This window comes from Sceloporus undulatus, chromosome 2 (genome assembly GCF_019175285.1).
Source record: "Sceloporus undulatus isolate JIND9_A2432 ecotype Alabama chromosome 2, SceUnd_v1.1, whole genome shotgun sequence".
Classification (NCBI taxonomy): Eukaryota; Metazoa; Chordata; class Lepidosauria; order Squamata; family Phrynosomatidae; genus Sceloporus; species Sceloporus undulatus.
In genome coordinates, this window is record NC_056523.1 from 141065868 (window position 1) to 141093817 (window position 27950).

Below are 27950 nucleotides of genomic sequence, written 5' to 3' on the forward strand. Positions count from 1 at the left end.
GTTGCTGAAGGATTTGGCGGGATCTTTCCCTTCTCCTCTCTCTTCCTTCCTGCCCTCCCTTCATCATCATCTGCGGCTCCTGCCTCAGTTTCTTATTTCAAACAAGGCTGGAGGAGGAGCACTCTGCACATGCTCAGAGGTAGTAGCAATAGTAGTAGTAGATCTTGTTCTTGTTATGTCACTTCAACTCGTTTCCGACTTTTATGGCGACCCTAAATTTTCTGGGCAAGGCTTCTTCATTCAGAGAGTTGTGGGGTTTTTTTAGTATTGTAAGTGTTTTAATCTTTTAAACTGGATTTTATTATTATTGAATTTGTTTTAAATTATTGTAGCAATTTTAATTCTACTTTAATACACTAACTTTGTATGTTTTTAACTGTATGGTATTGTTGTTGTTTTTAAATGTTGTGAGCCGCCCTGAGTCCCAGCCTTGGAAAAGGGCAGGATATTAATAACATTAACATTAATAATAATAATGATAATATAATTTTTGGGTTTTTTGCCTATGCCTTCCTCTGAGGCTGAGAGAGTGTGACTTGATGAAGTTCACCCTTGTGAGTTTCCATGTCTCCAAGGCATCTCCCACTTATTGTGAATTTATCCAAGGGTTTTCTGGGCAAGGTTTGTTCAGAGGGTTTTCCTCCCCCTCCTTTGGCTTTACCTTTGAGGCTGAGAGAGTGTGGCCTGCTCAAGTGGGTTTGCACAGAATTCGCACTCAGGTCTCCAGAGACGCAGCCCAGTGCTCAACCCACCTCACTACTGTTTTTGAGGCTGCACAGCAATCTGCTTCAACAATATAGGAAAGCCTGTGGACCGAAGGCTTCTCATTAATCCACCATAAAGGAACAGAAACCAGGCTTTCATATTATATAGAAATATAATCTGCCTGCTTGTAACAAGCTTTACCTTCTTCTGGGGCTGAGAGAGTGTGACTTAACCAAGCTCACCCTCCATGGCTCTAAGGCGTTTCCGACTTCTGGCGACCCTAAAGTTTTCTGGGCAAGGTTTGTTCAGAGGTTTTTTTGCCTTTGCCTTCCTCTGAGGCTGAGAGAGTGTGACTTGCCCAAGGTCACCCAGTGGGTTTCCATGGCTGAGCAGGGATTGTACTGGTAGATCCAAATAGACTTCATATTTTATTTATTATGCACATTTCAGATGAAATACTCCGTCTCATGATCTTTCCTCAGGGTGACCAGAGGTCCTTATTGCCAACGAGGGCAAGGCACTGCAAAATGCAGGATGTTCAAGAAAACTGGAGGCTATGACAAAATAACACTTGAAATTATGCATCTTATTCATTCTCAAAATGGGAGGACATTTTGAAATTCCTCCTGGACACAGAAGGTAATGAAATGTAGGATGTGTCCTGGGAAAGGAGGACCTCTGGTCACCCTGTCTTTGCTGCTGCGGTATGCATCGAATATAAATGAATGAATATAGCCACTTCTAGCTGAAAACTAGTACAATGGGACATGTTGTTGTTGTCGTCTCCCGCCACCCTGGTTTGCTCCACGGGGAAACCGCAGCCTCCAGACCGTGGGCCTTTCCCGCGGAGCAAAAAGAACCCTCAAAAAGCGGGTTCTTTTTCCATTGTGCTTGCGATGCCCAAGTGCGCAAATGGCACACTCGTGACATCGCAAGCGTGACGTGACATGTGGACGCTATGCGTCTGTCACATCGTAATGGCGGCACCCATGTAGACAGGGCGCCACCATTTTGCCACTGCCAGTACGTACTAAGCTAATCCTAGCATGCACTAGGGTTAGAGAGCGTCTGAATGGTGCGTGCTCCCTAACCCTACTGCCACCGCCACGCTACATTTTGCTGGTATGTATCGCGCCTTAGAATGCTAGCTTAATGCTGGTCCCTGGCACTCTAACCTACACTCATAGTTGGAAAACCTGCCCCTCCAAATTTTGTTGGACTCCATGTCCCAGCAGCCCCAGATAGAATTGTCTTTAGTGAGAAATGCAGGGAGTAGCAATCTGACAATAGTAGGAAGGACGTGTAAATCTCACCCTTAGATCAGCCCCAGAAACCTTGCTTTCTGGAGCAACATTGAAAGTAATCACATTGTGGGTTCTGGGGCCAGGGTGTTTTGGGTGGTGGTCCCACTTAACCTTTTCTTGAGAACTTTGTTTAGATCCTTAGCAGAGTTTGATGTGAATCCTGAAGTTAATTCAGATTTGTCAGGCCTTGGATGATCTGTTGCTGGCTTGTTTTGGTTTTTCTGCTGTTTTTCGTACTTTATTACAGTATGTGGTTTTCTTCTATTTTGTGCCTTCAGGTAGTCTTGAGAGAAGACATATAAATAATCTAAATAGTAAACCATAATTCTCTTTCTAAAGGCAGTGGTAAATTATGAAGGTTTGTGGACAGGGGAGATAATGGAATATGCCCACCTTCCAAGGCTAGAGGTTGCTGCCTCCCAACAGTTTGAGTGCTGTTTTTTGGAGATTACAGAGTAACTACGTATAGAAGTTGAGCAGCCAAGGCCAATGTGCTGCAGCTGTTGAGTTGAACATTCCCTTAGTCTGCAGATCCTGTATCTTCCTAGGAACAAAGGAGGCTCTGACAGGACAGTGGTGGAAAATGTTGGCTTTCCAGGCCCAAGACTGTTTAGATGATGATGATGATGATGATGATGATGATGATGATGATGATGATTAACCTTTATTTATAAAGTGCTGTAAATTTACACAGGGAAAGTAGCTTTTGGCCATGTGCTAATAAACAGTTCAGTTCTTTTGCAAGGGTGATCTGTTCCTTCCCTGACAACTAGCTGGATGTGGAAGAAAAGTGAGAGAGGGAAGGGGAGTAGAAGAAAATGTAGGGGGAAACGGAGTGCCCTCCCTCTATTTTTAGGTCTACCCAGAATTGACCTTGCCCAGCAGCCCAATACACAGCTCTCAACAGATTATCGCTAAGGCAGTGATCACTGGGCCCCTTGCAGATGCCTTCTAGGTTCGTACAGAGTGTTGTCTCCCTACTGTTACTAGCTTTGAGGAAAGAGAAATCTGTATTAGGATCACTGCTGGGAGAGCAATGAAAAGACGACATTTCATCTCAGATATATCTGCAGCATAAAGCTGCAAACTTGTATAGCCCTTAGACTAGAGCAAAAATGTTGCACCCCTAAAGCAAAGGTGGCCAAAGTGCCATGCTGGGGCTAGAAGTTCGTTCGTTCGTTCTTTCTTTCTTTCTTTTTCTTTTTTTTTTTTTTGGTGGTCTTGAATCACCCCATATACCTGAAATGCCCTTTAACTGGGAAACAAAAAATAAATTGCATTTCCTGGAAGTCTCCAGGAGCAGCAATTCACATTTTAAATAGGCCACCCTGCACTATCTAACATAAAATAATCCCAAAATACAGACATGCTAGTCTGTAAAATCAGTATGGAAAGAGGTCTTGTAGCACTTTGAAAATAACTAAAAGAAAGAAGTTGGTAGCATGATCTTTGTAGACTTGAACCTACGTCATCTTGCAAATGCATTGAGAAAATACACTCAAGTGTACAAAAGATCATGCTACCAACTTCTTTCTTTTAGTTATTTTCAAAGTGCTACAAGACCTCTTTCCATAATCCAATTTTTCAAAATCAAAAGCAGTATTTTGACTACTTTTCTTACTATTGTTTTTGTTTTCATGTAGTCTGGGCAGCTCCTATAAAGTTCCAGTGACAAAAAAATAGCCCCTGGGCCCTCCACAGTTGCCCTAAAGGCAAGGGAAAGTAGCCCTTGACAGGAATTTGGGGTGGGGAAAAGATTCCACACTTTTGAATGACACTGTTATGCTTCCTGTCTTTAGATGTGACCCACTTCCTGTAGCCTCGCATGGTGAGCATGATGTTCCCAGAGCTGGGTGACAGTGAAGGTGAAGAGCTACCAGTCTTCCCATTCCTAAGCCAGCAGCCAGCTGCCATAAAAAACCCTGGCCAGCCTTCTGCAAATGAGGAAGTGATTGAACTTAGAAGTTCAGACTCTGAGGGTTCATCTGCTCCTTCTCCTGCTTGGAAAAAGTCTCGTGGTCCCCAAGAGATAGCCCGGGCTGCCACTCATCGGAATGTGATGAGGCAGCACAGTAGTGAGAGCGAAGATGATGAGGAGGAGATTGTTCCCTTGGCCGAAAGGCTCAAGAGGAAGCTTTTGGCTACTAAGCCATCTGCAGATGGAAATTCATTTACTAGGATCCTAGAACGGAGCACTGAAGACTCAACTGGAGGCAATAGGCTTTGTTCCAGCAATGAGAAAGGGGAGACGTCACTTCTCAGAAGGCCATATTCCCAGAAGAGAGTTGTAGCCAGTACTTGGGAGTTGTCAGACAGTGACCTGGAACCAGCTTTCTCAGAACCTGAGAAGCAGCCTGTGCTCCAACCTCCAGTTAGTGCTTCTGACTCACCAATGAAAAATGTCAGCCACCGGGTGATGGGGATAAGCCTGCAACCCTTGCCCCTTCAAGCCAATACAACTGATAGCCAGGAGGCACTTGATCAAGTGCACAAGGCTGCCTTGCAGAGGAGAAAGGAGCGAGTAGCTCGGAAGGCGCTACAGGAGCAGGAGCAGGCAAGGAAGAAGGTCTTGGCCAACCTGTGGAAAGCGCAGAGACCAGATCAGTGTCTGAAGCACATTCAAGTTATCTTGGATCCAGGTATGGCCCTCTTTCACCCATGGCTTTGCTAGGAATTAAATGCCACCTCAGTTCCTGTGGACCCCTGACTGCTTCCTCCCTCTTAGGTCTTTTACAGGTTGAAGGGGGTGGACAGGTGCTGACTACTCTGCAGACCATGGAATGTAGCTGTGTGATTGAGAGCCAAAATGTTCCCTGCAGTATCACCTGGAGAAGGAAGACCAGGCTAGCTCAGGTACAGGAGCACATTTCCTTAAAGACTTCCCCCTTGTTCTGTTTCTAGAACTGAGGGTAGAGTGGCAAACTGCTAGTGTGCTAACTTTGTTATTCTAAGTAACCCCTAGAAAATTCTTCTCCCTTAGTCACCTCTCTCTTTTGGTCTTCGTGATATACATAAAATAGCCCCATCTGCACAAACAACCTTAAAAAGTCTCTTACACACACACACACACACACCATTTACTAGAATCTAATGAAATATGCAGTTTTGTATTTGGAGAAGAGGACTTGAATTTTGCTATTATATTAGGAAAATATTCTCCAGCAAAAATATGGAATTTGTGGCCTTCCAAATGTTACCAAACTACAGCTCGAATGATCCATCATGAATGACTATGCTGTCTAGGACTGATGGGAGTTGCAGTCCAACAATATCTGAAGGACCACATGTTTCCCACCACTGTGGCAAACAATTCCATCTAGAAGCCTTTCAGTGAGCATTAAACATACAAGGTGCCCACTTGGTTTTTGATAACAATGGGCCTCCAGGATCTTACTAATTTTGGTCTCCAGCAATGCCGTTTTGTGGTCTGAATGCAAATGTTGCACCAAGAGGAAACATCTATAGTCACATTGTCAGACACTGGTTAAAATCCTTCTGTGTTTCATCTCTTGGAGAAACAGGCAAGCTCTGTAGTCAGGCGTAGATCAGTTTCACAGAGAATGCACTTGTCCTGCTGCCTATACTTTCTACTTGAAGAGTTTGCTTTTCCTTACATATCTCTGACTGGTGAACTCATAGTAGTGGATAGAATCATAGAAACGTAGAGTTGGAAGAGACCACAAGGGCCATCCAGTCTAACCCACTGCCATGCAGGAACTCTCGATCAAAGCATCCCCGACAGATGGCCATCAAGATATATGCCTTATTTCTTGTTATTGGTCATAGTCATTATCTTTTTATTTTACTTCCTGCTCTTAACTGTATGTTTACTTGCTAATTAGCTTACTTGCTCTTCACCGCTATGATCTTTGGAATAGCGGTACCTGTATATAAATAAAACAAATTATTATTATTATTATTATTATTATTATTATTATTATTATTATGAAGGTGGAACAAGATGACCTGACAGAAGAACCCAACCTTCTAGTTTTGGTGCTGCTAGAAGAATTTCTCACCATGATTCATAACTCTAAGCAGGTACGGTCATGAATGCTGATGTCTAGCAGGTACAGGAACAACAATTTATGTACCTCAAAGACCCCATTTTTAAAAATAAGATCAGTTCCGTGTGTTTTGTTTTGTTCGTATAAACACAATTGTGTTGGGAATGGGAATTGTACCACCCTCCAGAGATCTTGGGTGGCATTGCCAAGTATTTCTCACTACTGGCTATGCTGGCTAGAGCTTCTGGAACTTGCAGTTCAACAACTTCTGGAAGGCTGCATGACTCCTTTCCCTGGTGTATTGTAAAGAGACTGACATATTGTGAATGCTTTGTTTAATTCCGAGAAGGTGGTGAATAAACAAACCTGAAACTTAAGTCTTACATGTGTGTTTGAGAGATCATTGGACATGTTATGCAATCTGTCAGAGGCTATAAATTTTTGCTCTGACATTTTACTTTATTTTCTTCCCAGGTTAGCATGGAAGGACCCGCTGAGACTCTACGGACTTTTGTGGCAAACATCATGCAGAAAATGCCTGGGAAAACCCTGGCATTGGCTGTAGTAGAACTAGAAAAATACTTCAGGTTAGGATTCTACTTTTCACTACTGAAATTGCCCTAAAGATTTTTCACCAAGAGCTATGAAGGAGGTTGTTTCCATTGTTCCTTATAAAGATGGTCTGTACAAAGGCAGTAAACCTTCCAGTGGAAATAGCCAATGCTGACTATGCACATATTCAAATCCTTAATTTTTATTTTTATTTATTTATTTATTTATTGCCCAGCACTGCCATGTGGATGGTAGCTGGAGCAAGAAAAGTAGTTTTGGGCCAACTTTATATTCAACTATTTCAGCCAAATATCCCGCCACCCACCTGCTGGGAATGAACACCAGTGCTGAGGGCATTAATCCTTTGTCTTCCCAGTTCTCACAAACACAAGTGCCAGAAGAAAGTGAAGCAAGCAGTGCAGAGTGGCGGTATGGCACAGGAGCAAGGCAGGCCAAGGAAATGGAGAGGGAAGGCAGACCCAGTCCTGGAGCTATCCAGAGTGGATGTGGAAGAAGTGAGTTTCTGGCAGTATGGGGTGGTAGAGCTGCTGTTTTAACAGTCATCTCAGTCATAGTTAACATTTCTTTCTCTCTGAAAAAATAGCTTCAGCAGTGGGGCCCAGTCTTCACAGGGGCTAATGGGAGTGATTGTACCATTGTAGCAGCCACTCCTGCAAAGGCAGAGGTGAGGGGTGAGCAAAATGCAGCCCTCAGATACTGTTAGACTCCAGCTCCCAGAAAAGAAAAAGAGGGGATGAAGAGAAAGGAGAAAGCAGCTGAGTAAAGAGGAAGAGTGGAAGAAGAGGATGCACACCAGTCTTTAGCATTGCCCTTCAGATGTTTTGGACTTCCAGCTCTCAGAGGCCCTTCCCAGCATAGCCATGGTAGGGGAGGAAAGGCAAATGTTCCCTACCTTATCTTTAGACCCTGAAAAATAATGAAAATAAGATTGGTTCTGGTGTAATAGGAACTAAATGCTTTTTATCATTACTGCGGGTTAAGGTTTGAGTTACATGTGCATGTAATTTACATGCTCTTTTTTCAGCTAATTAGTGGTCTTTTGTTTAAAAGATTCTGAATAGTATTTGTACCAGAACAATTACTCTCCTGTTTCTGTTCATTCTGGTTGTAGAACTCCGTTTCTTATGCCAGCCAGGGAGTACAGCAAAACATAAAGGTCAACAAAGACACTCATGTTTTGATTCACCACTAATAGAGGGAGCCATTGGGAGAGATTGAACTGGGGAGGGGAGACAGAGTGGCTGACTGTAGGTGAATGTTTTTTTAAATCGGCCCAGTTGGATGACCACTATAGGAAGGTTGTTTTATGCTAAGGCAGAAGCCTGGTGTGTCTAATCAAGACATGCATGTTGTGATGGGCAGTGGCTCCTGGAGCTTCCTGTGAAGTCTCCTTTTTTGTCCCTTGTGCTACCTGATCTTTTTACAGGAGATGCTGGGATTCAACCCAAGACCATGAGCATGCAAAAGCAAGTGCTTTGCCACTGAGATCCTGCTTGGATGGCAAGTGCTACAAGTGGGAAAACCATAGCCCCTTCAGGGGTATTTTTGCATCCTCAATTTCTTCTAGAACCATGAAGCCTCCCAAAATGGTGGGAGGAGAGAGATTGAAATTTCCCGAGACTGTAAATTGACACTTGAATTTGAAAGAACAACTTGCAAAACCTGTAAAAATCAGCTGCAAAATATGAAAATAGAAACCATAAGTTACTTCTGATTTTTTCAGCCATACAGTAGTCAGTTTTTGGTCTGAGCCTGCTGGGAAGGTGCAGGTGCAAACATTGGCCCCCTCTGCCTTCACAGTTGCTGGAGCGTTGCTGTTTTGCCCAGTATACTAACAGAATGTAAAACTGCTCTTTCTCCATTGGGAGCACATCACTATTTTCAGTACACTGGTAGAATTGTGATGTGGGAATTCTGTAGTCTAGTCAGAATCAGTAGTTTGTAGATTTTTGTGCTGCTCTTTCCAAGTTGCATTATTATTTATTTCAATGGTATTATCTTTCATTCTCCATTTAACAAGATGAAAGGAAGAGTTTTACCCCATTCATTCCTAAGCCACCCTTCCATAAATTCTCAGTGTCTCACACAGTAAAACCAATGCACCACATTGAAATCAAAGGCTAAGAATTTAAAGCAGTAAGTAGAAGTAGTGAAAACAATTGCAGTTTACAGATGCCTCTGGCCAGGGGAAGCCATAGCATCTCATGATAGGATCTTAGAATAGTTTCAGTTTAAGGGTGACTAAAAAGGTGTCTGGTAAGCCTCACTGGGAAGAGAATTCTCGAAGTGGGGTGCAACGACAGAGAAGCCCTCCACTTTCAACTCAGAATGCAGGGCAATAATATATGAACAAGCTGATGTAGAGAGGCCTTTCTTTAGGCATTCTGGATGGATGTTTTAAATATATATGTATTTTGTAATGGTTTAATTTTGAACCAATTATATATTAAGGGTGTTTGTACACTGATACTCAGCAGAGATGTTTGAGCACTGAAGCTTCTAGTTTTTTCAGAGCCTTATACAGTCATATGTTAGCAAAGTCTCTGACAGTGAAGGTCCATTTACAACGTCTTTTATGCCCACAGTCCCCTTCTCCCTCCTCTGTCTAAGTGAAAGGGTTTAGCAACACTGACAATGGGAGGATTTTGAAAAAGCATTAGAGAAACACAGACTTCTGGTACTGAGTTGCAGAAGTGTGTCTGCAGTAAACAATGGAAGAAAGATTGAGCTGGGGAAAATGGGATTCTGTTCTAACTGATACTGTTGTTGCCATGTGTGCATGGCTGCAACAAACATGACAAAGAGAATTTGCCTGTGGGATCCATATTGAACCTGTATTGAAAGCAAAACAGAGAAAGAAGAGTAGGTAAATCAACTTCACTAGTTACCATCCAGCATGTTAAAAAGCATAGACGTTTGACCACTAAAGTGGGAAGAAAAGTGGAAAATATTAGGGGGGGGGCAGGAGTTATTGGATGCATTTTGGAAGAAACCTTTAGGTGGTCTCTGTAATCTTCAAGGTGTTTTTTTTTAATCATGAAAGGTTTATATGACCTGGTTGTTTCATTTCACTTGTGCATGTTGTTAGGTTTAATAAAATGCTTCCTGAAATATGTTGAATTGCTCTTTGTTTTTTGTAGTATTTTTTTCAAGTCATTTCTGCTTCTGATACCAAATTTTCTATTAAAGATGTAATGTCCATAAGCACATATTTGTTAACTAGGTACATCTGTAGTTGTAATTTGAACTAGTTTAAGTTTGTAGTGTGCAGAAATATATACAATGCATTGCAGTTAATCTAGAGGTTAAGAGAACCTTGATGAGAATTTTCTTTGGGAGATGATTAAAACTTTGTATGCAGAAGATTTACAGAAGGGTCAGGACCACACAAATCTGTAATGGTTTAGGACTCAATGGGCAGGTTCTAGGATGGAAGCAGTACACCTACACCAAAATGTGGTGGTGCTTTGAGTAGCCGGAGTATCTCCTATTCCAAATGCATGCTTCATCACTGATAATCTGTCTTTGCCTTTACAGGCCTTGGTGGGTTTGCAACTTCACACAAGTGTCCAGGTTCAAATTCTTGAGAGCTGGAAGGAGTTTGCTGATTTTGCCAGTATGTTTACCAAGGCTGTGGCTGAAGCACCATTCAAGTGAGTGAACAAATCAGCTGTAGCCTTCTACCAGCACTTCCCAGAACATTTCAGCAGCTCCACTTGGGGGATTTTGCTAGTTATATTATCATGATATCCAAAGTATAAATCCCAACCCATTTCTTCCATAAGGAGATCTGTCTCACAACCTTCAATTTACCATTCTTTCATAAGGTTAATTTAGCATGACCACAAAGTTCAGATTGCAATATGATAATTTGTGACTAATAACCTCACTTAAAAGCTGAAGATCATTAAACATGCAGAACATACATTAAGGATTCTTGGGGAATAGCAGTTCCTGTGTGTGTTCAAATTCAAAAGTATCATTCAGATTTCATAGCAAAGCCATAGTCAGTCTATGGACTGGAGTGCTTGATGACTGCTGTGTGCCTTGAGGTATATGATCACCCTAAAGTCTGTAGAGGAACACAACTGTTAGGCATACTTTATTTCTTATTTCATTGTTTCTTCTTTGTATATTTTACAGAAGGGAACGTGACAATACCGGCTTCTCCTTCTGCCTAGAGGGGGATTGGATTTCAGGTTCGAAGGTGGACCGCTCTGGAAAAGGGTTGCTCCAAGTTTGGAAGAGGCAGATTCAGCAATTCAACCGGGTTGGTCTAGAAGTGGCAAATGCTATTGTAGCTCAGTACCCATCCCCAATGCTGCTGATGGAGGTGAGATAATCTCCTGTAGTGTTGTATTCTTTGTTAAGAACAGTCTATGTCTATATGTACCTACAGATACACAGTCATCTATTACTGACATTACTATGTTCTTTGTAGAGAGGGAAAACTTCCAGTTTACATCAGAAAACAATTTGCAGTAAATCAATTCAAGATTACAATCTGTTTTTTAAAAGTAATTACACATTGTTGAATCAGAATCCAGAATTCCTGCTGTCCTAAAAATAGTAAACACACTTCTTGTGCTATTCAAAATTTCTTGTGTCGTATGCATTTCAATCCAGCCTATGTTACTCAGAAGTAAGTTCTCCTCTGTTTATTGGTCCTTACACCCTGGTAAGTGTGCACAGGACTGTTGCTTTGTCTTAATAGAAAAGTTAGGTCCACCCGTAAGTCAGAAATTACTTGCAGTCACACAATCCACCATTGAATCTGTTGATCCCATATAGCTTGTTTTTCAATGATGTACACCTGGTTCTTGTCCCTTCATTGACAACTTCCAAAGGAAGCCTAATGGAACTGAGGGTGGAGAAACTGTTTCTCATTTAGAAGTGAAAATTAGCTCCCCGTTGGTGTATAGATTGCAAAATGCTGAAGAATTTATCTGTGTGCCTGTTTGTCAGCTAGAGCAGAGATCCTGTGTCCCTGGATGGACATTATGAGATGTTAACGTCCATCAAAGCACATAGCTCATTTACCTGATAATGACTCAAAATGCAATCTGTTTTCTCAAAAGTATCATTGGGTTCAGTTATTCCCTTGTATTTTTAGTTTTGGATCCCCAGCGCCTTGCTCTACCTTTGCCTAAAAACAGAGCATTGTCTCTGTTTTATCTACTCAGTTCCCCCCTTCCATTTTTTATCATTAAAAACATGATACCAACATGTTGTTAGGGAACTATTCAGCTTTGGACTCTGTTGAAGTTACGAAGGTGTTCTTAATTTTGTCTGAAGTTTGCCTTCCTGTCCTACTTGTCCTGTTTGTAAAACATTTAAAATCTGTCCAGAGACTCGGGCTCTCCTTCATGTCATGTAATGGAGTAATCATTTAAATCACAGGAGAGAGGATGATTGGCTCCAGATGTTACTGGACTGGAAGCCTGATCAGCCTCTGCTATCATAACTAATTCTGAGGGATTATGAGTTTCACACTTCAGCATCTCAAGGGACCTATTTTTCCCACCCTGCTTGCGCCTGTAACTCCAGTGGTACAAGTGTTAATCTGTTAGGAATTGTCCACGGCCCAGGACCAGAAGTGTTTTGGAATACAAGTACTGTAGCGTAGTACATATAAGTGCTATATATGTGATGTTGGAGACAGACAAAAGGATCTGTAAAATGGCAGGAGTCATGATTTCAGTAAGCACTACACTAGGATTTCTGCCATTTCACAGATCCTCGCATGTCTCTGCAGTCTGACAAATACAAGTATGTACTATGGTACTTGTATTCCAAAATCCAAAATACTCCAAAAGTGGAGCCTCAAAGCATCGTGTCAGTGCTCAAAAAATTTCAATTTTGGATTTCTGGATTGGGGATGTATTACAAAGCAGCCCAGGGATTGTGAGAGAATGCTTTATATGAGATGCAGATGAATAAGTCAGTGCCATAAAAATGGGTGGATTTAAGCGTAGTGTACAAATATTGGTTAATTGAAGTTGTTGAATGTGTTACATACCTACCTTTTAAGCATATAAATCTTATTTCTGGGTTACATTTAGGCCTATCATCAGTGTTCTTCTGAACAAGAGCGATACAACCTTCTTCGGGAGACACCTGTTCGCCGGGGTGATGGTGTGACAGCCACTACAAGGCGAGTGGGCCCAGATCTTTCAAAACGGATTTACCTGCAGATGACTTCTCATAATCCTGATCTTTCCCTGGATATTACTGGATGATCCTAAACCCTGGATTTAAAAACTGACTTTCTTGAGACTATCCATTTTTTTCAGTTTGGGGAAGACATGTATTAAGGGAAGTACGTACATTAATATTTGGAGCCTACAAAGGAGAACTTTTCCCCATCCCTTCAGGAGTCCTTTCTGGGCAACCTCAAGGTTTTTCATTGTCAAAGAAATACCTAAACATTAAAGATTTCATCTTGCATAGCTGTTCTTTTAAAAAGTAGACGTTATCTCAATTTCTGAACACAAATTACAGTATAAAGTGAATGCCTATATATCTACCCACTGCTTATTACAGAAATGTATGATTAAATATCTGAACACTGTGGTTCTGTTATCAACATGAATCTTACTGAGTGTGCAGAATATTCTCGGTTTACCCCACAACTCATAAATCTTTAAGCAATGTGTTCTTTTCTGCCTAAGAACCTGAAGCCGCCTCCAAAACACGAAAAATTATGTATAACTGAGAGAGGTGTGTAAATACTTGAAGACATAATTATGCACTTGAAGCATTTAATAAACAGCAATTACTAAAGGAAAGGTATTCTGAGTTGCAGCCCACTAGAGGTCTCCTCCCACCCCCAAAACAGATGTGCAAGACTATTCCTATTACTTAGTAAGATTGGTAAGTAACATCCTCACTAAGCATCTTTTGCACAACCCCAGCATCCCAAATAAGCCCAAGTAAATGTTCAAACATGAAATGTACTTCCTCTATTGTTGCCCTTGAGATAAGTTTACCTTGTAAGTGCCTCCAAACAAAGCCTGCAGTGTTTAGTCACTCTGGTCTTACATAGCCTTAAAGGTAATAAGACATAGGATTTCTTAGGACTACAGCCTCTTGTCAGAAAAATGTGTACAGAATATATATTTGTGACCAAAACAACAGCAGTACAAGTTGAGTCTTGGGATAAGGGCCAGAGAAAAGGAAAACTGGCTGCTTAGTCTTCAGGTGAAGTCAGTAACTAAAAAAGCAATGCCAGCTAGATAAATTTTTGAAACGACTAATGTGACATTTCTCAATGTGAGCTAACATATAAGAAATATCACTTGGGAACATGGACAGAACTGCATCCAGATTGTTTGTAAGCAATTCAGAATGTAAAAATATATTCTTATTTTTAAAAATTACATTATTAATAAAATAATGCATTATTTCCTAATTTTTGTGTTGCAGAATTCACAAGACCTTGCCAGCACACTGCCTAGTTGATACAACAAAGATACAATGAGGCAGATTTTAAGAGATGTAGACGTACAGTCAGAACTTCCACAACACTGTTCAGTCAGCAACTACAATATATAAAAACAACATACAGTATTTCCGCCCATAGATCAAAAATATAGCTGTTGAGCATTAGTTATGAACCATTAACCTATATGTCATCAGCTTCACTCTCCACTGTATCAGTATAGTAGTGTAGTACTAATTCTCCAAATTAGCACGTACTTGCAGTAGCAATAACATTCAAGGATTATACATAAAAGTTTCTTAAAATGACAAAATGGATTTCATGGCAGGCTGTTAAGGAAATGAACTCTACTTTAGAGACCAATAGCCTGCATTCTGCAGCCCTGAAAACACTCCGCTATGGAGGAGAAAAATAAGTTCTCATTTACGTTAGGAATGGAAGGGGGGGAGATACTGGCAGTTCTGCTCTGTTGATGTAGGCTATGCTCAATGACTTGTCAGCAATTTTCAGAGCTCAATTCCATAGGAATCCTAGCTGTGCTGATGTAAAACCAGCAGGAGATACTGTCAAAGGAATAGTCCTCCAGAGCCGAGACAGTGTTATTATTGTGAGTTTGGCTGCAGTATATTCTGAAGAGTTTCACGGCTTTGTAAAAGGGTTAGTGTATCTTCATAGAGCATGTTCACACTAATGCAGGCAGGTTGGTGCTGCAGCTCCGTAATCCTGCAAATAGCCAATGTACTCAAGGCACCTAGTAGCAGAAGCAGCAGTATCTTCACTAAGACTCTGGACCAGGAGCGTTTGTGTTGGGGTGCATGTGATGGGTGGGAAACTGAGAGTTCTGTAAAAATAAAGGATAGATAAGAATGAGATGAAAGAGATTAGAATACCAGTTCTTTTTAGTACAAAATAATCCCATGCTGAGCAGTCCCATTAAACCCAAAGGACCAGTTCAGTAAAAATCTACTGCAGGCACGGTCTTCTGTTAATGCCTGAGCCATTTAAATTGTATGACACGTTGGTGTTCACATGATTTGGAATCTCCTTGCCAAATATGAACAGGGTAACCAACACTTAACTTGTAAAACCAAATGGGATTAGTTTAGGCAACAAAGCCCCTCAGAAAAATGCCATTCCCAGCAAGGTTTTCAAAAGTGGGATGAAGCAGACAGTAAACAGTTACATTTTATTAATTTCACAGGCAATTTTTGTAACTCCTCATTTTCAGGATTTGGGGTACATTAGGGCTCTGAAATGTCCTCTCATCGTAGAAAATTCAGAAAGCAGAGGAATGAAAAATGCCTTTTGATGTTTCTGGAGATTTTTAGGCAATTGATTTCTTTTTTAGAGTCTGACGGTTTGAAAAATCTCTGGAGAGGTAAAATTTAATCCAGGAGCCACTAGTTTTAATGTTATAGTGGGACATTTTGCAACCTAGTGCAATCTGTAGAAGTTCTAGGAGGCCAAAATGTGACTCCTGGTTTTTACCCACTCATGATTTATCAGAAAAGGAGAGGGGATATCTGGATATAAATGTGGAGTGCTTCCACTGGTTGTTGTCTGAAACTTGTTCAGAAATAAAATTTTCTTTCACTAGACATCCAGCACAGTGATGTGTGTTTTTAAAAAATGGTAAATCTGCTACAGTAATAACTTTCTCTTCCCTCCTTACAGGGGAGAGAAAACTGCAGAGAATACTGTTTGTGTTATCAACCTCATACATGGGGGTGGGGTTATTCTCACCCGTTTCTTTCTTTGGTTGTGTTGTCACTTCCTGTTTTGCAAGTCTCAGGGCATCATATTCCTTTCTCCGGCGCTCTTTTTCTTCAGCTTTCTCTCGCTTACGTAATTCCCTCTCTTGGACTTCTCTTGCTCTCCGATCTGCTTCACGCTTCTTCTCCAGCTCTTTGTTTCAGCACAAACAGAAAATGTTCATTCACTTTAAAAAGCTGTATCAGATTAAGAGGTTTGTTTGCTAAAACAAAAATATTTATACTGCCAGTATGACAATGGCTGCTTACAGAACAGGTTAAAAAAATACTACAGTACAGTATTGCTATAGGACAGGTAATAACTTTATAATATCCAGTACAGATGACAGTGACCACCACAGACAGCTGAGAATTTTAAATGCTTAACTGAAGATAACAATAGCAGCCATAGCACCTTCATTTATATACTGCTTCATACCACCTAAGCAGTCTCTAAGCAGTTTACAACTGTAAACTAATTGCCCCCAATAATCTGGGTACTCATTTTAGCGACCTTGGAAGGATGCAAGGCTACCATGAGCCCCTGGCTCGTATTGAACTCGCAACCTTGTGGTTTGTGAGTGAGTGGCTGCAATACAGGCATTTAACCACTGTGTCACCAGGCCACGTTTTCCACTACAATTCACATATGTGTGATTGCGAAATCATTCATTCCAAATGTCTAGTTTTGTTAGGACAGTCTTTGTATGAAATCAATTCATTCTTACCTAAAAATAAAGTTTTTAAAAAAATAGATTCTGTCACAAAATAAATTGTACGTTGCTTGCATGTTATGTATGATCATCTAATTGATTGGCATTATAAACTAATATTTTGTTTCAGGAATAATCTCAGAATTTTGCACCTGACCAACAAGGTAGACAGCCCCACATTCAAAAGAAACCACCTTTCAAGCCTTGGTAGGGAAACAAATATTGATAAATTAGAAGTGGTGGTTGGGAGATGTCAGTTGAGTTGAGAAAGTGTTGTAAGTAGTAGGTTCACTTAAACCTCCTCAACCACTAAAAGAATGCATGAAGATGGTCATGTTGTTAACCTCACCACCACATGATGGGGCCCTATGTGTACACTGATATATGCATTCACAGTCTCTCAATAGAAGACATTCTGTAGCAATCAGGAATAGAGATGTAGAAATGAGGGGGTTTCCACAGTTTTCTAGCTTTCCCCCCAGTCTTCACCTATCTAATCAAGGCTCCCTTTTCATGTAAGGTACACCCACAGATTGGTTCCTGCCCATACACATACAGTTCATTGACCACAGATTGATTACCCCCTCACACCATGTATTTACTACCACCTATGTTATCTTTATTATAAATTGATTTTAAAACTCTTTTAATTGTAACATATTTAATTCTTTTTTAAGAGGGGGATATTGTAATTTTATGTATTATCTCCATGTATTTTATTGTTGTAACCCACCTGGATTCCTTGTGATTGGGCGGGCTATAAATAAATCAGCAGCAGCAGCAGCATTATAATATTGTATGTGGACGTTTTAGTGTGAGCCGCTCTGATTGTCTTGCTACAGAAGAACAGAATCTAAATAAAAGTTTTGTTATTTATTTATTTTATTATTTATTATTCTATGTCCATATATCAGCATTGCTTTCATATGTCCAACTGTATCAGCAGGGCACAAAGCCCAACCCTACAAGCCTCTGACATAGTCAGTGCATGAGGTTTAAATGACCCTCCCAGGGAGATCAAAAGAAGGCAAATTTGGATGAGATGTTTAGGTGGCAAGCTACATTAAAAGCATGTGAAATATAGTTAATATTAAAGAAACCATGTAGCAAATACTGCTACCACAAAATAATTTAAAACAGAGAAGAAAATGTAAATAACTTTATCCAATCTCCACAAAGGTGGGACAGATTTTAATAGTATTTTATCATTAATTTTAATCTAAGTATGTTATTTTAATGTAAAAACTGGCTTAGGCGTATTAATCTCTTGGGCAAAATAATTACCTACAGAAAATGAGAAATTTACTAAAAAGCATGGTAAAGTTGAGGTTGCATTCTCAAAAATTACACGAAGATTCTGACTGGTGCCAGTACATCATGAGACGTCCAAAACACACTGCAGAAATAATCTAGTTTAAGACTGCTTCAATTGTCCTGGATCAATGCTAGAGAATTCTGGAAACTGTAGTTTTGTGAGGCATTTAGCCTTCTCTATCAGAGCTCTGGTGCCACAATAAACTACAATTCCCAGGATTCCCTATCACTGAGACAAGGCAATTAAAGCAGTCTCAAACTGTATTATTTCTATAATGTGTTTTGGACTCTTAGCTAGCAGGATAGGAGTAAATGAAGCTCTCTACTAGCACCTAATACAGTGGTACCCCGGGTTACGAAATTAATTCGTTCCGCCGCCGCTTTCGTAACCCGAAATACTTCGCAAGCCGAAAAACCCATAGGCGCTAATGGGGAAAAGCCGCGATTTCGTGTGAAATAGCGCCGAAAAGCACCAAAAAAATTTTCGTAACCCGAAAAAGCCTTCGTAACCCGGAACAGTTTTTTTAAATGGATTTTTTTCGTAACCCGGAAATTTCGTAAGGCGGCGCATTCGTATCCCGGGGTACCACTGTATTAGGCAGCTGAATAAGGCCATTAGCCATTTTGGACACTTATGACAAAGCTGATTCCAAGCCATTAAAATAAACTGTCAAAAAGACCAAGCATGTGTAGTAGAAGCAATCCTGGGCCAATGGAGCAGATCTGGGTATGCCCATGTCATGTATAAAATGGCGGTTCTAATTTTTAGCTCAAAAGGGGTGCTAAGTCTGCCACACAATCTTCCAACCAGGCACTTTCTTTCAGCCACAAGGGAACAAATTTGAAGAAGGCCACATAGTGGTAAGCAGTGGACCAGGAGAAATTTCAACTACCTTAATTTATGCACTCTTTTGCCTGAAAAGTCAGATTTCCCCACTACTCTACTTTGCATATGACTGAGTTCAAACAAACATCCTGTGCTGTTACGTGTACAAAGTACTCTGTATGTCAAAGGAAATGCAAACACAGCATGACTTTGAAGGTAACTTAACTCACTGCAAGAAGCCATATTTTCTAAACACAAATAGAATGAATGATAATGTGTCAAGTGCAAATGTGTAACAGTGGGAAGGCTGGAAAAATTACAGCACCCTGAAAGTAAGAGACTCTTCCAGGACAAGAATCATATATTGTACAAGCTCTCAATTCTGTTATCCTATTTATACAAGAGTGAACATCAACCTGAGGGCAGGGAACCGTCTGACTAAAAGATTGTATGTACAGCACTGTGTAAATTTACAGTGCTTTATAAATAAAGGTTAATAATAATAATAACACAACTGAATGTCAAAGTACTGATTCACATGATAGTTGCTGAGAGACATCACAAATAAACTACTCCCTCATGATAGCATGATAAAGTGATGCAACTTCACAGGACGACTGTGACATATGATTTCACTTACATAAGAGCATCTGAATTATTCCCAAGGACATCAATAATGCATATATGTCTCTGTAGTGTCAATGTCTATGTAGATGTTTATGGAAGGGTTTTAGTCACAGAAAACACAAGTGATTTTAATCATTACTTCACTTAAAAAAAACGCTTAACACAAAACACTTAACATTAAGCACATTTTGGTATGGACTGCCAACAAGTTTTAAAATGGCAACACAACCACCAAACAACCTTCCTCCACTGCTTTCATGGATCTGAATACTCACAATGCTGGACATGGGTTGGATACCATGCCACCTCTTTTCAGAGGGAGGTACTTTTTCAAGTGAACATAACTGAGTTTGGTCTGACTATCCTACTTTAAGCATCTAGCCTATTATCAACTAACACTGCTCAAAAATCAGGGTTGGGAAAAAAACAATTTTTAAAAAAAGCAAAATCAAAAAAACCTGTGTTTGTTTAAACCAGGATATTGTGGGGTGAGCTTTGCAATAATGTTTTAATGAAAAATTTTGAATCGTGCTTATTATATTAATACTGTGAAACATTGTTTTATGTCTTTAAAAACTTGATCAACTATGTTTTAATGCTTTCTAACATTAACAATCCAAAGTTATTAGTCTTTAATATGATTTACATCTTTCAATAAAACTTTGGGAATTACACTGACAAGTTGGCAGCCTATATCTAGAAATATAGGATTACACCAATATAGGACTAAATCAGAAAATTGAGTAGCGAAATTCAGATGTTATGCTTATTAGCTTTAATTTTAAAAAGTACTCTTTTAAAGCAAATTGTTTTGGCTGAACTTATGTTAAATGAAGAATCTGTTTCTGAATTGCATTTCTTTCACTATAAAATATAATGATTAAAAAGAAGCAGCTCACACTGGATACTAGTCTAACATTGAACAACTGTCAATAACTGGTAAAGTTAAAACGTCTAAATTCAAACAGTTATTGTTTCAGTAAGAGGGTTGGAAAATAGTAACAATAGCTAGGCTTTAAAAAAATATACCTGTATATGGATAATAAAATTTAAAAACAGCAGTGGTGTTTTTTTAAGTCACTTGGCTTAAACCAAGGAGTAAACCAGTCAACTCTGTCAAAATAACAATCTAACCCTTGATACTAAATATGTAAGTGCTGAACAATGGAACAGCTACAATTTCACACACTGATAATAAAAACCTCTAGCCTCTTTAATCTACTTCTGCTTATTTCAAGTTTAAAATTGTTTAAAAGCATCAATTAATAAATTAGGTAACTAAACAAGAATAGAAGTAGTATACATCAGAAAGTGGTGGATTACTATGCCTACCTCGCTCTGCCTGCAGCTTTCGTTGTCTCTCGCGATCTAATTCAGACTGAATGGCCCTCATATGCTGCAGTACCTTAAGATTCAAGATAATTACATGAGATTAGTTTTCACTCTGACAAAAAATCAGGAAGAAAGCATATAACATCTTTTTAATAGGCATCCAAGACAAATGAAGGCTTGCATTTACTTTGTTACTTTGGCATAGTCTTGAAAAAGAGCTGTCTCTGACTAGATCTGCAGAATTAAGAGAATCAGTGTTTTCTTTCCCACAAGGCATGGACCACCACCAACCATCTCTACCTGGAACAACCTTTACAATTCACAACACATTATACCATGAGCAGAAAAGAAGAAGAAGAAGGAATAGTGCCTGAAGAGCAAATGATTCTAGATTAATGGAGAAAAAGGCAGCAAAGTCACATTATACCCAGGGTAAGGAAGAAACCTAGGCCTGAAAGCAAGTTGTCCAGGGCAAGAATTTCTTTTTCAAATAAAATAGGTTAACAGAATTAGCAGCATAGCTTTTCAAAATGTGACATTATTATTATCATCATCATCATCATAATCGTCATCATCATTTGGAGGATTTATACCCTGCTCTTCAGCCACAAAGGGTTTCAGAGCAGTTTACATTTTTTTTAATTAGACAATTCCCTGCCCTCTGGCTTATATTCTAATAAGACATGAATAGGAGAAGGGAATGATGGTGGGGAATGGATCATTGGTTCTTCTCTCCCTCTGGGGCCAGAGCCATGACAGATGGGCTGGAGGGAGGGCTCTTCATCTTACTATGGGCTAAGCCCAATGGAGTTGGCCTGCCTCTCTCTCCCTCTGAAGCTGGATGGAGGGAGGGCTAGATAGTCTCTGTCAGTGTTTTACAGCAGAGCCCTGTCAGGTCCTGGTTTTATAAGCAAAGCAGCAGTGAGTGTTGGAAAACACAGTAACTACCGAGTCAAGGCCTCAGTCCTTCATTCACACTTCTTCATGTTTGCTCTTGAACACACCGCAGAAAGTTTTTTGCCTTTTTTTTTAAAGTGGAGATGGATTAGGTTCCCTAATGCTAAGGTGAATGCTTATCTGCTCAAAGCAGTTTCTTAATGCACCACTCTAATCAAATTAATGCTGCTTAAGATAAAATATTTACAATAAAATGGGGCTGAGTTTAAGAGTTCAGAGATTACAATTTACACTGAGCCATGGCATGTCTAAAAATCTAGAAGCAGAAATATCAAAAGCTTCTGAATAATCAGCTCAACAAAAAGGAAGGGAACCAAACAAGAAAAATCAAAAGTAATTATCTTACTCTGATGGCAGCCTGCTTACACTGCTTTTCATCCAAGCAATCTCCAGCCACCTTAGCTAACATAGGATCAAGGGGGTTGTCCTTCAGATCCAGCCACTTCAGATTCTGAAGAAGGGAAATGCACACAAAATTAGCCAAAGTGAGTTGCAAGAATTTCAGTTTTTTCTACTTGAAAGCATTCCACTTGCCATTAGAATTACCAGAAGAATTAAGAAAATATACATTAAGGGGAAAAGATAAAATACCTGTTGATTAATATGCTGTGGTAAGTTGTTTGCCCAAAGATATATATAGATATATAGATATATATAGTTGTTTGCCCATATATATATATATATATATATATATATATATATATACACGTCTGTTTAATCATAATTCAATGAGGAATGGTAACAAAAATAATTTGTTTATAGAACAAAGAATAACACTGGTAAAGAAAAAGATAATTGCTGCTTGCATTGAAAACTATTGGATTGAAGAAGAACCACGAAATGGCTGAATAATTCTGGATTTGCTGTCTCCATATGATCTCTGGACTATATAGAACTCTTTCTACACATCTCATGTCAACTACATATGCGAACAGCTTTTTCAATAATTTGGAACATTAACTGATTTGATTGTATTATGAAAAAAATTGGGGTTTTTGAAACGTATATCTAAGTTTGTAATATATGTTTGTAAGTATAGAAGGAATTTTGTTAGTATCATTTTGTTTGGCATACTGTAATTGAGGTGGGTGCTGACGTTTTTTCTGGTTACCCATATTTCCTAGAAAATGCTCATGTTTCATGACAAACAACTGCTTATTGTTTGGCAGGCATCAACACAGGAGCAACATGGTACATTAGCTGTGCATTTGGCAGTTAAAACTGAAAGAATTTTGTACAAGCAGTAGCCTTTAAAATAAGAGTGAACAAAGTTTAGCCTGTGGGCCACATGTGGCCCCCAGTGCTATTTTTCTGGCATTTTGTTGGACCCCCCTGGGAGACCCAAAGCCCTGCAAATGTGGTGCAAATCCCATCAGCATGCCCGGCATTGGCACATTTGTAAGGCCCTGGGTCTCCCAAAGGTCAAACAAAATTTTAACAACATTTTTTGCAAAAGTTTTCAAACTGTTTCTCCCCAACTGCCCTCTGGAGAGTGGGGAAGCATTTCTACAATGTTTGGGGCATATCACGGTCCAATTTAGGTCCAGGACGCCTTTTTCAAAGAGGAAGTGGACAGAGGTATCTTCTGCTCACTTCCTATTGTTAAGAAAGTTTTTTCCTGGACCTAATACACTCCAGGAAGGCCCAGAAAATATGGTAAAAATCCCAGCTTGTCCCCTACAGGGCAACAGGGGGCAAAAAAGTAGTTGTTAGGGTTTGTTTGGAGATGTCTTTTTTTTTTTTTGCATATCCAAGAGTGGGAGGGGTGCAGGCCTACAAGGTCTCCTTGAGGAGGCTCATGCAGTCCACTATCCTTCCACAGTTGCTTTAAAAGGAGCAAAAATTGAAAAAAGCTGGGATGTGTTGTGGAAGCAATGAAGTATCAACAACTTACAACTCATAAACAGATACATAAGCAGTAAATTAAGAACCAATCTACTGTATACAGTATACTCATCTACAAGTCTAAAAATGTATGCCCCAAAATTGACCTCAAAATCCCAGGTCGACTTATTTACGGATCACTATGGTAATATGATAGCAGATTTCCCCATGTAGTTTATTTCTCTCTGGAGGCAAGCAGAAACAGTCCTGGGTGATTGATTGATATTGTTGTTTGTTTAATAGTCCCTCTCCCACCTGCTTATCTGGCTGAAACGATGAAGCAAAAAGCCTCAGTGAGAGTCTCTCTTCCATACGCGCACATACACACACTGAAGGAGCCTCCAAGTTTTACCCTCGACCTATCCATGGGTCATGGCAAAATCCATAATTCTGGCCCCAAAACCTGACCTCGACTTGTCCATGAGGTTGACTTATAGTTGAGTATATACAGTACTGTTTAAAACTGCAGGTGGGAAAATATAGCCACTTGAGGGGCCAGTTTACTGTCCAGTATCCTTCCTGTTGGTGGAAGGCAGGCAATTGTTTTTTTCAGTTTTAGTTTTCCTGCAGCGCTCCTGTGGTTCATCTTGTAATGCTTTAGTGGACACCATAATTCCTCCTCTAAGAATTTTTTTTAAAGGGATGAAGCTGCAATCTCCCCCTTCACCTGTGCCCCTGACCCAAGCATCCTATGAGAAGAATTCTTTCCATGGCAAGTTAGGAGTCAAATTTCTGTCTCTAATCATAGAAGTTCCTTGCTTGATTAAAATGACACTTTTTTTGCTAGTTGTATCTTTTATTGACAAGACAACAGAAACCAAAATTGAACTCACAGTAAAAGGGTTTCCCCCTTAGAATCAAACCAAGAAGAGATAGCTATTTACAACTACCACATAAAAAGATATGGGCAGCATTTTGTAAAGAGTTTAGTAGAACTACTCAAATTTCACAAAAGGCAGCAGCTACATAATGATAACAACATTCTGAACTTTCACTTATTTTCTGCCAGGAAAAATCTCTGCCAGAGAAATAAACTTCAGCAGAATTGCAAAATATATTCTAGGCCAAAACCCACAGTCTTACTTCATACAAGGATTAGAAAGGGAAAGGATTACCTTGAGTTGGGCAAAACTGACTGGCAAAGTAGCTAATCGATTGTTCAGCAGATCCAGGTGTTGCAAGTTGATCAAACGACCAAAGTCTGAAGGTAGTTGCTGAAGCTGGTTTTTACTGAGGTCCAGTTTCACCAGATGGGTCAAACTGCAGAAGTCTGACTAAAACCCAAATACAAGTCAAAAAGTCCAACCACCATCTTAAATAAAGTTGATGCATGTAGATTGCAATCCTATACATGCTCACCTAAAAGTAAGTCCTACTGAAATCAAAATGGTATACTCCTGGGTAAATATGAATAGTACCGCACTGTTGGAGAACTAAACACTAATAAGATCAACACAGCCTTGTCGCCTTCTGATGACATTTGAGAAATTAAAAGCATATCCCTTTTGTACTAGGTCTGCAAATTGAGAAACATATCTACAAGCATCCAATAAGAGAAAAATCATAACCACAATAAACACAATGGTCTCACGGCTCCTTGAGAGGAGTAGATCTTACATTACATACCACTAGTGGACGACTTATAACTGAAAGCTCCACATCACTGATATACTTATTCAGCCACTTCAAAGCATATCTTTCCTCTCTGAAAAAAAATTAGCTGCATTTCTTTCCCTTACTATGAGGCACTATTGGCACTAGCTTTTTAAAGACTGCAATATTATCATTCACTCTTACCCAGATGCAGTGGCAGCTGGTGGCTTCCAAGTCAGTGAAGCAATAATCTGTGCCACATTTTATTCTGAACCTTACCTCAGCTATCCAAGCTATTGCATAGTGCTCCAAAACAAGTCAACATCTTTGGGCAGCTTTTCAAAAGTTTAGATTAAAACATGGTGCAGGAATATTGTGCAAGCAGCTGCCACTGCCCAGGAAATGACCCTTATCACTATTACTACAGTTGCATACTGAGCTTTAATAAAGAACATGACTATACATATGACCACTTCTGTATGAAAAATCTCTACAAAACACAAGTTTGCAACTTACAGGTAATGTAGTAAGATTGTTACAAGACAAATCCAAAATAGTTGCCTTTGGAAGTCCTGCCTGCAAAAACAACAACAAAATTAACAGTACACTCCTGTGTATGTTTGCTCAGAGGTATGTTACATTGTGTCCAGTGATCACCTGTTCACAGTTAATTAATTTAATAGTAAAAACTTGCAAACTAAACTACAGTAACACATCTCTGACCTTTATCCCATTTGTGGAATGCAATACCATGATTAACCTATCCATAGACATGCATATTTTAAAATTATCTAACAAATGTACTCTACAGATGCTGCTTTATCACACAGATGATACACACTTTGATATACATTCTACTAATTAGCTACAAGATTTGTCAAATGAGTTAGGAACATTTTTCAAAATTTTAAACCAATTGGCTTGTCTTGTAGGCAATGATATCTTCCAAACACCATCCAGAAGGAACACTCTTTAATGTCTATTTGCTTACAGACAGATGTGTAACAGGCCCACTATCCACTTTCTCTGGGGGATCCCTTTTGAGTAATCATTTGTGCTGCATTCATGCTGCGGGGGGAGGGTTGGGGTTTTAGGGGGTGTAAATTGTAATTTTTTAATTGTATGATGTTTCAATTTTATATTGTTGTAATCTGCTTTGATTCCTTTGTGAAAAAGCGAAATAAATTATTATTATTATTATTATTTTATCTGAAGAGCAGCACAAATGTCAGAGACAAGGTTGCTCTTTTGGAGCACAGTCATAAAGAGCACAAATTTTTAGTTGGCTACCAAGCCAGATAAAATTTGCACAGTCCTTTCAAAATTATCACTAAATATGTGAGGAGCAAGGTATAATGCTAATCTCTTCTTGTCAGTTCTTTTTCCTAAAACCTAGGTAATATATTTCAAAACTTTACCTTTCTCCAAACACAGAGAATGTGTTTGTTTAATGCATGTTAAAGAAATATGTTAAAGCCTCTGATAAAGGGATGGATCAACCAATCTGCTAATGCATTTCAGAAATTCTACATAAGGCAATACATTCACTCAGGCAACACAGCCTTCAAGTTATTTGCAGTATTCTATAGCCAATAAGAAAACAGATACTAACCAGCTCTTTAACTGGCACCTCATTCAGGTCACACAAGCTGAGGTCCAATTCATTGCCCTCTAGTTTGTCCTTCAGATTCACTCCTTTTCCTTCAGATCTCGCCATATTCTTTAATAAACCAGCCTCCCAATTAGCTTGAGTTCCTAAGAAGAAAAATTAAGATTGAACACTTACTAGAAAACAAACACCATTAAACTCAGTAGGATTTACTTTCTACTGGTTAAAGTCACAGTGGCGGGGTACATACCGCCGCTTTGCGGTGGTCTGCCGACGCCGCCGATAGGTCCGTGGGGGAGCCGGAGCCTTCAGACGGCGCGGCTCCCACGCGGACCGAAAAAGAAGCTCCATTTCGGAGCTTCTTTTTGCGGCGCCTCCATGACGTCGCGAGGCGCCGCTGGTGCATTCGCGACATCATAGGCGCCGCGACATGTCTGGACGCTATGCGTCCAGTACGTAAAGGTGGCGGCGCCCATGTGGAAGGGGTGCCGCCATCTTGTACGGACACAGTCCGTACTAGACTCAGGGGCGTCTATAAGAGACGCCCCTTTTTTAAAATGGGACGTACAGAGGACGTCCCAACTGCCGGTTTGTAACCGGCCAGTGTCTGGGACAGGTGTAGAGTACAGCAACCTCAAGCACTGCACCCTATCCTCCATAATGAACAAATGGGTCAGAACCATTTTATTTTTATTGCCACATTAACAATGGCAAATATTTGAATTGCATATCCTTAAAACTTTCCATTCCAGGTCATCTTTATGCAGGAAGGATTGTTCCAAGAACATATTTGGTCACAATGGCCTTCAGAAAGTCCTTGGATTACTCCCAATATTTAAGTTTACACTGGAGATAGAAAGGTACTGCCACTATCAACCCACCAAAAATAGGCATTGTTGTTGCTGCTGCTGCATGCCCTTAAATTTTTTCCAACATATGGATCCTAAGGCAATCCTATCGTGTGTGTGTTTTGGTTTTTTGACAAGGTGTGTTCAGAGGAGAGTTGCCTTTGCCTTCTTCTGAGGCAGAGAGAATGTGACACGCTCAAGTGGGTTTCCACAGCTATTCATACTCTGGTCTCCAGAGATACAATCCAACACTCAACCACTACATTACTATTTTGCACAGCAATCTACTTCAATAATATAGGAAAACCTGTGGATCAAAGGCTTCTTATTAATCCACAATAAGAAGGCAGAAACCAAGCTACATATTATACAGAAACAAACTGCATGCTTGTGACAAACATAAGACTATGGAGAGCAAAGATTAAAACTTACTGTAAAATCAATCCCACTGAAATACTATTTGCAA

At 39.8% G+C, this 27950-nt stretch overlaps 2 protein-coding genes across 7 annotated transcripts in view; one reads left to right on the top strand and one right to left on the bottom strand.

The window, feature by feature from the left end:
• On the top strand, positions 1–17370 carry EME1 (essential meiotic structure-specific endonuclease 1). Of its 4 annotated transcripts, none has more exons than XM_042447910.1 (9): positions 1–139; positions 3809–4648; positions 4735–4862; positions 5961–6050; positions 6491–6603; positions 6945–7083; positions 10127–10242; positions 10733–10922; positions 12652–17370. In XM_042447910.1, exons 2-9 carry the CDS (start codon positions 3835–3837, stop codon positions 12826–12828), a joined length of 1767 nt encoding a protein of 588 aa, XP_042303844.1. In that variant the 5' UTR covers positions 1–139; positions 3809–3834; the 3' UTR covers positions 12829–17370. The 4 variants fall into 4 exon arrangements, with proteins under 4 accessions (XP_042303844.1, XP_042303845.1, XP_042303846.1 ...); XM_042447911.1 differs by lacking the exon at positions 1–139 and adding an exon at positions 149–269; XM_042447909.1 differs by lacking the exon at positions 1–139 and adding an exon at positions 469–1004.
• Positions 13334–27950, bottom strand: part of LRRC59 (leucine rich repeat containing 59) — a 17257-nt gene continuing 2640 nt past the window's right edge. For all 3 annotated transcript variants that reach the window (XM_042447913.1, XM_042447914.1, XM_042447915.1), the window contains exons 2-8: positions 26640–26782; positions 25544–25603; positions 24550–24708; positions 21897–22001; positions 20594–20666; positions 15774–15935; positions 13334–14871 (exon numbers count right to left, since the gene is read on the bottom strand). In XM_042447913.1, the coding sequence (XP_042303847.1) occupies positions 14633–14871; positions 15774–15935; positions 20594–20666; positions 21897–22001; positions 24550–24708; positions 25544–25603; positions 26640–26744 (903 nt within the window). In that variant the 5' untranslated portion in view covers positions 26745–26782 and the 3' untranslated portion in view covers positions 13334–14632. The remainder of the gene's footprint in view (positions 14872–15773; positions 15936–20593; positions 20667–21896; positions 22002–24549; positions 24709–25543; positions 25604–26639; positions 26783–27950) is intronic.